This window comes from Mesoplodon densirostris, chromosome 10, assembly GCF_025265405.1.
Source record: "Mesoplodon densirostris isolate mMesDen1 chromosome 10, mMesDen1 primary haplotype, whole genome shotgun sequence".
In the NCBI taxonomy this organism is placed as follows: Eukaryota; Metazoa; Chordata; class Mammalia; order Artiodactyla; family Ziphiidae; genus Mesoplodon; species Mesoplodon densirostris.
The window spans coordinates 64,028,380-64,039,794 of NC_082670.1; the positions used below are offsets into that span (position 1 = coordinate 64,028,380).

The following is an 11,415-nucleotide window of genomic DNA, read 5'->3' on the forward strand; positions in this document are numbered from 1 at the left end:
GGGATGAGCAGCTGAAGGTGACCCGGGCTGGGCCTGGCCACCCACCTCCGGCTGAGGCCTCAGCGGAGCGACCAGTCACACCTGCTCCCCAGGTCCCTCCCCACCCGTACCTGCTTCCTCCAGCGCCCCCCTCACCTGGAGGGGGATGCTGTCAAGAGTTTCCTCTCTTTTCGTTTTCCTTCACTTCCAAAAAACAAACAACAGACAAAAAGTAAAGGCTTCAAGGAGCCGCTGAAAGGGGGCACTTGGGAGTGAGGTGTCCTCCGCCAGCTCTGGGGGCTGCCAGCCTGCACAGCCCCCAGGGTCAGAGGCCCCGGGCAGAGCGTGTCCAGCCAACTCTGGAGGTGTTGCTACCCCCCGCCCCGCCCCACGAGGACGAGTGGAGGGTCCTGGGCCCGTGCAGCAGGCAGGCAGTTAGTTGTTGGTGTTCAGCCTCCCGCCGGGGCTGGCAGCGGAGGGGAAGAGCGGCGGCGGGGGAGGCAGGGTCGGGGGCAGCCCGGGCAGCAGGGGGAGGGCCTGGGGCAGGGCGGGGGGCAGGCCCGGGGCTGCGGGGGCGCTGTCGCCGGCCAGGGGGTGGCTGACGCGGAAGCACTTCTCCTTGTGCGCCTTGAGCATGTTGGAGAAGCGGAAGCGCTGGCCGCACACGTCACAGGGGTAGGGCTTCTCGCCGGTGTGCGTGCGCCGGTGCCGCTTCATGTTGGGCCGGCTGGTGAAGCTCTTGCCGCAGATCTCGCAGATGTACGGCTTCTCCCCTGCGGGGTGGGTGGTGATGGGCCGTGGGGAGTTGCTGGCGGGCCGCTATGCGCCCCCCCCGGCCCTGGGCCAGCCTCCGGGCGTCCACGGAACCATCCCGGCCCAGCTCTGGCACTCTCGGATCCTTGCCACCTTGGGCCAGCCTGTACCAGCCTCGCCCGACCTTGGGAGGCAAGGAGGCCAGCGCTGAGCCTCCTAGCGGAGAAGGGGGCCCGGCCCGGTGTGGAGCCCCTCCTCGTGGGGCAGCCGTACCTGTGTGGGTCTTCATGTGCTCATCAAAGTACTGCTTCATGTTGAAGTCCTTGCCACACCACTGGCACATGAACTGCTTGTGGCCGATGTGGATGCTCATGTGTGACCGCAGCTGGTACTTGTACTGGAAACGCTCGTTGCAGTTCTGAGGGCGGGGTGGAGGGTGAGGGGGTGAGACCCGGCGGGGAACAGCCTTCAGGGAGGGAAGTGCTGGCCCGAGACCACAGGGCTGTGGGAAGGACTCACATGGGGAGGGGCTCCTGGGCAAGGAGGTGTGGATGCAAAGGCCAGCCGAGGTGCTCCTGGGGTGGGGCAGTGCACGGGCACAGGTGGTGGAGAGGCCATGGGCATGCAGGGCCCAGGCAGGAATGGGGGTCAGGAAGTGGGAAGAGGCCACAGAGTGGAGGGAGCCCTCATGCTTAAGGCCCTCCATCCTTCCTCCTGGTCCAAAGGCCCCCGCCTCATCCCCACCTGCAGCTCCATCTCTGACCTCTCTGCCTAAGATGCTCCTTTCTCCACCTCTCCAAAAAGCCTGCCCCATGGTTCCAGCCCATGCAGACCTCCCACCCTGAACCTTTGGGGGTTGGGTTAGGGTGGAGTGGCAGGGGTGTGGGGGGAGGTGCAGGTGGGCAACCAGGTAAGGATGGAGTGGGAGGCAGACATCAAGGAGGGGCCCCTTTCTTTCTGCATCCTATACTCCAGTACCCCAACCCCTGGTTTTTAAGCAGCTGCTGCCTCTGATCCCTGGTGGCTCCTGGGGCAGGAGGAGAAGGGAGCTCACCTCGCATCTGAACGGCTTCTCCCCGGAGTGCTGCAGTGAGTGCACCTTGAGAGACATGCTGCGTTTGAAGGACTTCCCACAGGTCTCGCAGGTGAAGGGCATGTCCTTGGTGTGGGCTACAGGGCAGGCACCATGGCCATGACATCTCGGGGGGACCCATCTGGCTCCTCCCAGGGGACCCCTGCCTGACCACCCCCCAGATCCAGCCCAGATCCCGCCTCCCAGGGCACCACCTACCCTGGGGCCTGATCCATAGCCTCTGTCTCCCAGGCGAGGCCCATTCCCTCCCGGCTAGGTCTCTCTGTTTGGTCAGACAGGCATGGAGGCCCTGTTGGTTCTTTAGCCTCTGGCCTCACTCCCAAAGCTTCCGGGAAAGATAGAAGGATTTCAAGTGGGACTGGCCTCGGCTCAAATCCTGCCTCAGCCACCGGCTCCCTGCATGGCCAATGTGTGCCTCAGCGAGCCTCAGCACCCTCTTCTATAAAAAGAGGGTAGAGTGGTCTTGGGCCTCCAGGGTGGCTGGGTTTTACAGAGGGTGGCACCTGTAAAGGCCTCAGCCTTGGGTCCTATGCCATCCAGAGGGAGTTAGTTACCTGCGCTCCTCCCAGAACAAACTCCAAGGAAGATGTGGGAGGAAGCAACTGGAGACACAGAGGGGCCCCCCCTCAGAGTTCAGAGCTGGGGAATCCAAGCCCAGGAAGGACCACCAATCCTGGGTTACCCAGCATGCTTCTGGCTGATACCTAGACCCTGGGGTCCCAGCTCCCAGTCAGTTCATGCTGGAGGCCTCTAGCACTGTCTGGTAGAGAACGGGGGTAAGGCCTGGCCAGGGCACACTGCCTCTCGTTGGCTACCCCTCCCTAGAGCTCCAGGCCCCAAGCGGGCAAAGAAGGGAGGGCCACCTGGACACCAGACTCCCAGCCAAGCCCACCTAGAGGGGAGGGAGAGCCATGCCCAAGGCAGCGAAGTGGCCCAAAACACACTTGGGCCTCCTTACCGTGTCCAGGTATGACCCCTGGGGGGAGGGTTGCATTCAGAGAAGCCTGAAGCCCTATCAGAGGCACAGCTGTCCTCAGACTGAGACTGGGCCTGTGTCAGCCCATATGGCACTTCATGTAATTTAGACCAAGGTGCTCTGGTGGACACAGCCCCATGTCAGGATGCACAGCCTGGTTGGCAGTGTGCTAGCTGGATTCTGGTCCCCACCTGCCATCTTGTCCAGGAGTCCTTGTGCCATGTGCAACCTGCCCAACTATGCATGGCAGCCCTGGCCCCAGAGCCTGTCCAGGACCACCTGCCACTGCAACCAGCCCCCCATCCCCTACCTCCCACCTACGAGGGGCCTTCTCACCCCTTCATATTGCCCTTGGATTGTGAAGTGTTTCCCAGAACACCCTGCAGCTGGCCCGCTTGGACCTCAGGCTCCATCCCTCACCAGCCTGGACTTACCGACCATGTGCTTGCGCACGTGAGCCATGGTGTAGAACTTCTTCTCACAAATCTCACAGGAGAACTTCTTTTCTGCGTAGCCGTGCACAATCTTATTGTGCTCGTGGAGGGACCAGAGCTTCTTAAAAGCTTTGCCACACGTCACACACTGTGGGGTGAGAAGACTTTAGGCTCTGGGTCAGGACCATGTGACCTAGGACTAGTCACTGCCCCTCTCTGGGCCTCAGTTTCCCCACCTGAACTGTGCTGGAGAGAGAGGCCTTGATGTCCAAGGACCAGCCAGATGTGATGTTCTGAGAGTTGGGGGTGGTAACTCCCTAAATACTTACCCACCTACCCACCCACCCAGGGTGGGTCCCTCATCCTGAACTCACTAGGGTCAGGGGCCACCTCTTCCAGGAAGTCCCTCCTCTGTGCTCATTTCAACAAGGCATCTTTCTACAAAGAAGAGACACATAACTGGCTGAAGGACCACAGTGGGTGAGGAGGCTACTCAGTTCATGGAGAAGTCCCTCAGATAACGGGTCCTGGCAGCGCTGGGCCATTATCTCTGCTGCCTCCCCCTGCTGGGACCCATGCTCTGACACCATGGAGATCCCCAAGGAGACAGATTCCAAAGGACTGGGGACTGTAGGAGGTACAAGGGCCTATCAGGCAATAGACGGTGGCGGGAACCCTGAGGGCCACACTCCCCTCCTCCTCTTCTCCTGGGCCCTCGTCCTACCCATCCCTGCAGCAGGCCAGGGCTCGGGCGGAAACTGGGTCAGGGTGCCCGGGACAGAAGAGGTACAAGCGTCTTTCCCCTTCAGGAGGGAAGCTCAGGTGTGTGCGCACGGAGAGTCAAAGGGCAGCCCAGCAGGCAGGCAAGTGGGAGCGTGGGCAGGAGGGTGGGGCAGGAATCCAGGTAACCCCCAGATAACACTTTCTCCACAGGGCACTGCAATTAGCAATTAGTTCAGGCAATTAGCACCCGCCTACCTACTGCCCCCCCCAACCTCACTCCCAGTCAGAAAAGGCAAAAACCAGCCTGGCTGGCCCTGTGCTGCCTGCACCCTGAAAGGCCGGGCTGGCCCAGACTCAGGCTGGCTCAAGGCTTGGCAGCCAGCCCAACTCCCCTGTTTGGCCCCCGGCAGCCCCTGCGCTTCCCAAACTGCTCATCCAGTCCCTTTTCCCAGGCCCAGGCCAGCTGGTACCTCCAAAGAGCTGAATGCAGGGGTTTCTTCCTGCTCCGCTGCCCCTTGCTCCTTTCGGCCTTTGCAGGAAGTGGGAAATGGCGCCCCCTTCTGGGCAAACCCCTCCTCCCCTCATCTGTGCTTTTGCGCAGGGCACAGTCTGAGAAACTATACATGGTGGCCCTGTTGGCCTTGCGGCAGCCCAGAGATTTACTAGAACACTGACTCATCCCTCCTCAGAGTTGGCTGTCCCCCAGCCTCACGTGCTCAGACAACTCTCATCCTCCCGAGTCCGGGCTCCCCTCTGCCCCTCTTGCCAAGGGTACTGTTTGTTCTACCCCTATCTGCACGTCTCTGCACGTGCTGAAGCCCAGCTCTATCCACCTCCTCCAGGAAGCTCTCCCTAACGTTATCCCTTGAGCTCTCACCACCCTGGGCTCACCCTTGGGCCTGGCCTGGTCCCACTGTCCAGGGGGCCAAGCCTGGTCTCTGCAGACTGTGTGGGCAATGCAGGCAGCAGGACACTGGGTGCCCGGGGCCCAGTTCCAGTCTGGCCCAGCCTGGATGGCTGCCCCTGTGGGCCCCGTGAACCCACCCCGAGGCCCACCTGGATGTTGCGCTCGCAGTCTGTCTGCCGGTGTAGCAGCAGCTCACTCTCTAGCAGGAAGCGCTTGCCGCACTGGTCGCAGATCTGCATGCGGCTGTGGGTCACGTTCATGTGCTTCTCCAGGTACCAGCGGTTGTTGAAAACACGCGGGCACTTCTGGCACGGATGGTGCTGCTTCTCCTCCAGCTTCACCTTGGCCCCCAGACCGTCAGCGGTCTGTGGCCCTCGGGCTGGGGCAGGAGACCCTCCTGCAGGTGGCTTTGGCCGCTTCCCACCCTGCCGCCCAGCCTCCTCAGGCTCTGGGAGGCCCCGGCGCCGGGCGGACCGCGTTGCCATGCGACTGTGGGGAGGGGCGTCTGCCCCGCTGCCGCGACACCCCGGCCCCTGCCTGCCTCCCGCCTCCCCGTCCTCCTCCCCCTCCTCCCCGTCCTCCTCCTCCTCCTCCGAGCTCTCCTGACCCTGCTCGCTGTGCCCCTCCCCCTCCTCCTCCTCCTCCTGCTCGCTGTGTCCGTCCTCCTCCTCCTCCTCCTCGTCCTCCTCCCCCTGACTGCCGCCCTCCTCCTCCTCCTCCTCCTCCCCCCCTCCACTGCCACCGCCCTCCTCTTCCTCCTCCTCCTCTTCCTCCTCCTCCTCCTCCTCCTCGGCCTCCTCATCCTCCGAGTGTCTCTGCAGCCCGTCCTCCCCGCCCAGCACCATGGTGGCCGGGCCTGTGGCGGCGCCCGGCTTCCCCTCGGGCCCTGTGGACACGTGCAGCGTCTGGTTGTTGAGGTTCACCTCCACGATGATCTGGGACTGCTCCCGGTGACTGTAGGTGCCAGAACCCCCAAGCTCCTCCTCCAGCTCCTCCCCACCCTCCAGCTTGCACAAGCTCGCCGGGGGCCGGCCGGCCTCCTCGACGCCACCCTCCTTCTCCTCCTTGAAGAAGGGCTGAGCCGGCCCAATGGTGGCAGGCACCGTGCCACCTGTGGCCCCAGCCCCGTCCTCAACGCGCACCGAGTAGGGGTCAGGGCCCTCACGGGCGTAGATCTTGGGCAGGCCCGGGGCGTCGGCCTCCTGCTTGATATCACAGTAGTAGGGTGGTGCGGCCGGGGTGCAGCTGGCAGCCGGCTGGGCAAGGGTCACGGCGCCGGGGCCTGGGGGGCCGAGGGAGCGGGCGTCCAGCAGCTCCTGGCAGGACGCGGCGATGTCTGCCATCTGCAGCAGTGAGGCGGCGCTGAGCACCTCGTGGACGTTGGCTGCGTTGACCAGCAGCTTGGACGTGTAGATGAAGTTGAGGATCTGCTGCAGGCCGCCGGGCGCCAGCGCCTCCAAGGACAGCTCCACGCGCTGCAGCTGCTTGTTTTGGGTGAAGAGTGAGTGGAAGAACTGGCTGTAGGCGGCCAGCACGCCCTTGTGGGCCGGGAAGACGCTACGCTGGGGCACCAGCACCAGGTCCACGTCGCACAGGTCAGGCTGGAAGAGGCGCTGCTCGTTCAGGCGGCCCATCAAGCAGGCGAAGTGCAGCGCCACGTCCTCCACCAGCGAGAACTCGGCCGCCGGTGAGTCCGTCGTCTTCTCAACCAGCAACTGTGGGGCAGAGGGCACAGGTCAGGTCAAGGCCATCTGGGAGGTGGCCACCCACCCATCACTCCTGGTTCCGTGTTACAGGGAAGGTGCCGAAGCCCAAGCAAGGACGAGGGGGAACCAGGATTCAAGCACAAGTTTGCTTTTCCTCAGAGCTCAAACTCTGGTTGTGACCAGAATTCTGAGGCCGCATGTCAGCCCCTGGATCAGTGGTTAACTTTTCCTGGCCTCCAGCTCTTCCACTGTGAAATGGGAGAAGTCGTCCCGGGAAGGGGAGGGGAAGAGGAAGAAAGGGGAAGGAAAAGGTTCAAGGGTGACCAACCGTCCAGGTGGGCCAGGAACCTAGGGGTTTCCTGGGATGCGGGACTTTTGATGCTAAAACCAGGGCTGATCCCAGCAAACCAGGACTGGGTTGTCTCCCCAAAAGCATCCCCAGAGGCATCCCTTCAGCATTTCTGGGCCCCATGGATCCTCTCTTCCACACTCACTCGCATACAAATAAAGCCAAGCCTGCCTAAGGCCAGACAGCTCAAGAACAGGTCAGGCTCACTGGCTCACCGCTCTGCCTCTGGCCACTGCACCCCTGGGGCAGCACCTGAGGGAACCCCTCAGCTCACCCACAGCGGCCCTCAAGGTCTAGGCCTGAGGCCTTGCAGAGGCAGAAACTTTTGTGAAGAAATCCAAGCCCATGGTCCCGCTGCCCTGTTGGAGGAGGCTGGTGAAGTCCAGCCGTCCCCTCCTTCCTCAGTCAGGGCTTGGGCCAGGCTGCTGCCTGTGGCCTCAGGCCTGGTGGCAGCAGGTCCCCGCCACAGAAAGGTTCTGTGGAGGCAAAGGACACAGCTGTGTTACCTGTCCACCATGCTTGAGGCAGGAGGCCCCTAAGGCTTGTCCCAAAACCCTTTTCCCTCTACGCCCCCAGACCCCAGGTCAGGTGTGGTCCAGGCCCAGAGGTTCCGAGATGGCCTCATCTTGGAGGTCACACCACTGGGGGCTTCTGGAGCCTGAGGGAGGCCCTTGGATCTGATGGGTCAGATTCCTAGACCCTTGGGCCACATCCGGTACCTGTGAATTGCCCAGAGTAATTATTCCTGGTTGCACCACAGCGGCTTCCCCAAAAGGTGGGCAGCACAGACAGGCAGGCTGCCCAGTCCCTTGCATGGGTCCAGCGCACAGCAGATGTTCAATTAACATCTGTCGACTACCTGCCTGGCTGGACCAGCCCTGCAGGTTCCAGGTTCTGGCCCTCCTCAGGCCCTGTGCAGCTAAGTCAGAGCCTCCTACATTTGAGGGTACCTTGCTGCACTGCAAAGACATCAGCTCCCTGATGCCGTGCACCTCTCTGGAAGCCTTGTGATGAAACCCCAGTCCTGTGCATCCACAGCCCACCCCTCCCCTTCATGCCAGTCCTTCCGGTCACCTGAATGAGAGGATCTGCCCTGGGCCTTGGGATGAGCCTCAGGGAGCCTCCAGGGGCAACCTGCTGACAGATCTGCCCTGGGTTTCACCCTTCCCATCCAGCAGCCCAGGACAGCACCCATGCCCTCTCTCTGTCTCTCTCTCTCACCACCATCCCTCTTAAGTTCTCCCCTGACACCTCCTTCCCCCCAGCCAAGAAGCCACCCATTTGCTCGTCTGTCTCAGGGCTGCTGGCCCGTCCAGGCCTGACCAATCTAATGGGGATAAGATGCCAACCCCCTCCCATCTCTATCCACTGACTCATTCCGATTCATCTTCTGGGACCAACCCGTATTACATAGATGGGGAAACTGAGGCTCAGGATGGGAGGGTCCCACCGCAAGCAGGAGCAGAGCCCCTAGACTCTTAGCTCTGCTAAGGCCACCCAGTCTGTGCTGGACTAGACACTATTCCACGTGGAACTATTTCTTGGCCTTTAATGACTTAAAAAGCAGGATGAGGCATGTGGGGACCCTCCCACCCAGGGGACCAGCTGTGTTTCCCCAGACCCCATCACCACCTCTGGCGACCTGCACCCTCCTTCCCACAGCTGCTGCCACCTGCGAGTCAGTGAGGGGTCAGGGTGCAACTTGGCTGCATCAGGGGTTCCTCAGGGCCTCCAGGGGCCAGGCAGTGGTGGGGAAGTGGCTTGGATAAGGACTTGGCAATGTCGGACCTGTTGTGGGGCACCCACCCTAGGGCACAGGGTTCTGGTCCACTGCTCCCCCTTCACAGAATGCCCTCCAGTGCCTGCCTGACATGGGGCAAGGGCAATGCCCGACACTTCCCTTGTGCAGATCTGGTCGCAGGATCCAGTGAGGACCCCTCTGGCCTCAGCAGGGGAAGAAGGGCTAGTCTAGGGGGTCGTGCTGCCCCAAAGACTCCATTTCCAAGGCAATACTCCCAGCCAAGCCAGCACCATCCTTGGCCCTTGAGGGGCCCAAGAACCTTACAACCGGGCAGCCTGACTGGACTTCCTTGACCAGGCACGTAGATGCTGCCTAAGTCCATAACTGGCAGCCCCTCAGCAGGGCGCGGCTACCCCCTAGCCTGGTACCTCCCACACAGGGCCACCAGCTGTGTCTGCCTCTCCGGCCAGATGTGCTAGTTCCCTGAGGCTGCAGATGCCCCTCCCCATCTGGTTGTGCCAGCTGCAGCCACACACCCCACCCCCAAGTCCAGGCCAGCCCAGCTAAGATACAAGACCAGGGGAGTGGCCAGGCACTTCCGTTGCCAGGGCGTTTCATGCCCTCAACCCTCCCCCCAAGCCAGGCTGGGGGAAGGCCAGGTGCCAGGGACACCTGCCGAGGCTGCCTTACCATGGTCAGAGCCTCCTACTCCTAAGGGGTACCCTGCCTCCCTGTCAAGAAACCACCAGCTTCCTACCCTGCCCTGGCGTCTCCCTGGAGGCCCTAGGATGAAACCTGGGCGTCTATCTGCACACCTTACTCCCATGTCAATCCTTCCATCGCTGGGCAGCAGTGGGTGGGCCCAGACTGAGCAAGGGGGCACAGGCTCATGACTTCCAGCCTCCTCCTTTTAGGGAGGAGGTGTCTATGCCAGCCTCCTCTCAACTCAGGCCATCCGTCCTTCCCGAGAAACAGGCCCAGAGAGGGCGGGAGACCGGCCCAAGGTCACACAGGAGTTTGGACCGAAGCTGCAGGCGTCCCCCACATTCCACTCGGCCCAGGAGCCCCGAATCCCCAGGCAGGGCGTCTCCAGCGCCCACGTGGCCCAAGGCCCAGGCGGGAATCCGACCTCCTCCCTCCCCCCATCACCCAGTCCGAGGGCGGTGCCGTCCGGGCCCAGAGAAGCGCCCCCCTCCGCCAGTGCCTAGCAGGACCTCAGCCTCTCGCGCCCGGGCCCCAACCCCAGGAATTTAACCCCTTCCCCGCCGTAGGCCGCGTCAGAGCGCCGCATTCCCAACCCGCAAGGACCCAGAGAAGGGGTCGGGGAGACCCGGAGAGGGGTAAGATCCCTCACATCCCTCCACCCCGAGCCGGCCGGCCGTGCGCTCCAGAGGGCAGAGCGCGCAGGTGGGCGGATAAGCGGGGGGACAGGCAGGGCCTTGCGTACCATGGTGCCGTGGCGCTGGGGGCTCACAGGGCCCCGCGGGATCGCGCTGCCCCCGGCGGCCGGGCCGGGGCCGCTCCATGAAGCGCCGCGCTGGGGGCCGCCCCAGCGCAGGGCCCCGCGACCATGGCCCCCGGGGGCGCGGCCGGGCGGGCAGAGGCGCAGGGCCGCGGCGAGTCCAGCCGCCGAGCAGCTGCGGCCCCAGAGCCTCCGGCGCGGCGGGCGGGGGGCGCGGGGCGCCGATTGGAGCCCGCGCGTCAGCTGGGGCCGCCGTCTGGACGCTTAAAGGGCCAGGCCGCCCTGCGCGCCGGCGGGGGTCGCGGACACGCGTGGTGCTCGCCGTCCCGGTGCAGCCCGCCCCTCCTCGGGCCGCCTGGGCCACTGACCAGGACCCGCCGCTCCTATCCTAGCGGACGGACCCCGGCCTCACTCTCCCGCGCCGGGCCCCCTTTCCTCCGGGAAGTTCGTCCCGGAGTCTAACCTCGGTGTCCTCCAGCTGCGCCACAGAGGCGGGGTCGGAGTAGGAGGCGGCCCTGAAATCGGGAAGCTGAGCTCTCCCGCACCCCCCCCCCCCGCCCCACTCCGCCCCCCACAATCAGCTGCAGGAAAGGCTTACACCTGCTCCCCTGAGCGACCTCACACTGAGGGACCGAGCCCCCGTATCCTAGCCGCGTCACCATCCCCACCCTCTGGCCTGGGCTGCTCAGACCTTAGGGTGAGTCTAGGATCGACAACTAGCCTGGCCGCCCCCGGCCCCACCCCAGGACAGCTCAGGGTTTGTTTTGGTCTGTGCCTCCAGGACTTGGTTCTGGTCGACCCTTACGACCCCTACCTGGTGGCTGCCTCTGGCTGCCCAGGGCCGCCCAGGGCAGGAGATGCGAGAACCCGTACCGCAGCTGCACTGATGAAATCCTTTAATGTGACAGGCCCAGAGGCCTAGGTCCCACTGTGTCCCCCAGCCGTGTGGCCTGATGGCTGCTGAGAGGCCGCCTTGCTCCGTCTCTGCTGGGGAGATGCAGCCAGGCCTGCGGAATGCTGCTCTGGCATGGACACCAGTGGGGGCTGGGGGCTGGCTGGGTTGGCAGGAGGCTGCAAAGGAACACTGCCAGGCTGAGCAGGCAGCAGGGTGGGGACCACAGGGTGCTGGGCCTGGCAGGGTCTAGGTGGTGGCTGGGCCGCCATTGTGGCGAGGGGGCCTCTTGTACGGCCCATGTCATCATTCAGATGCCTTTCTGTACCCCCAACTCCAAGCTGATGGCTGCCCCATCTTTGGTCACTCTCACATTGACCCCATCCTGCAGTACCACAGA

The 11,415-nt window shown here is 63.5% G+C and overlaps 1 protein-coding gene across 2 annotated transcripts; it reads right to left on the reverse strand.

The window, feature by feature from the left end:
* Window positions 1-214: 214 nt before the first annotated feature.
* Window positions 215-11,086, reverse strand: ZBTB47 (zinc finger and BTB domain containing 47). 2 transcript variants are annotated; one of them, XM_060110091.1, is made up of 6 exons: window positions 10,938-11,086; window positions 5,015-6,580; window positions 3,236-3,383; window positions 1,787-1,902; window positions 1,006-1,150; window positions 215-752 (listed from the first exon to the last, which is right to left on the reverse strand). In XM_060110091.1, the coding sequence occupies exons 2-6, from the start codon at window positions 6,497-6,499 to the stop codon at window positions 415-417; spliced, it is 2,232 nt and encodes a 743-aa protein (XP_059966074.1). In that variant the 5' UTR covers window positions 6,500-6,580; window positions 10,938-11,086; the 3' UTR covers window positions 215-414. The 2 variants fall into 2 exon arrangements, with proteins under 2 accessions (XP_059966074.1, XP_059966073.1); XM_060110090.1 differs by lacking the exon at window positions 10,938-11,086 and adding an exon at window positions 10,109-10,227.
* Between the last annotated feature and the right edge of the window lie 329 nt (window positions 11,087-11,415).

Bases quoted from the DNA above. Each gene is read 5' to 3' on its own strand.
- ZBTB47 (XM_060110090.1), bottom strand. The intron at 3,384-5,014 runs GTGGGCCTCGGG...CTCACCCCACAG, and splicing joins ACTGCGAGCGCAACATCCAG to TGTGTGACGTGTGGCAAAGC. The intron at 1,903-3,235 runs GTAAGTCCAGGC...CCTGCCCTGTAG, and splicing joins CGTGCGCAAGCACATGGTCG to CCCACACCAAGGACATGCCC.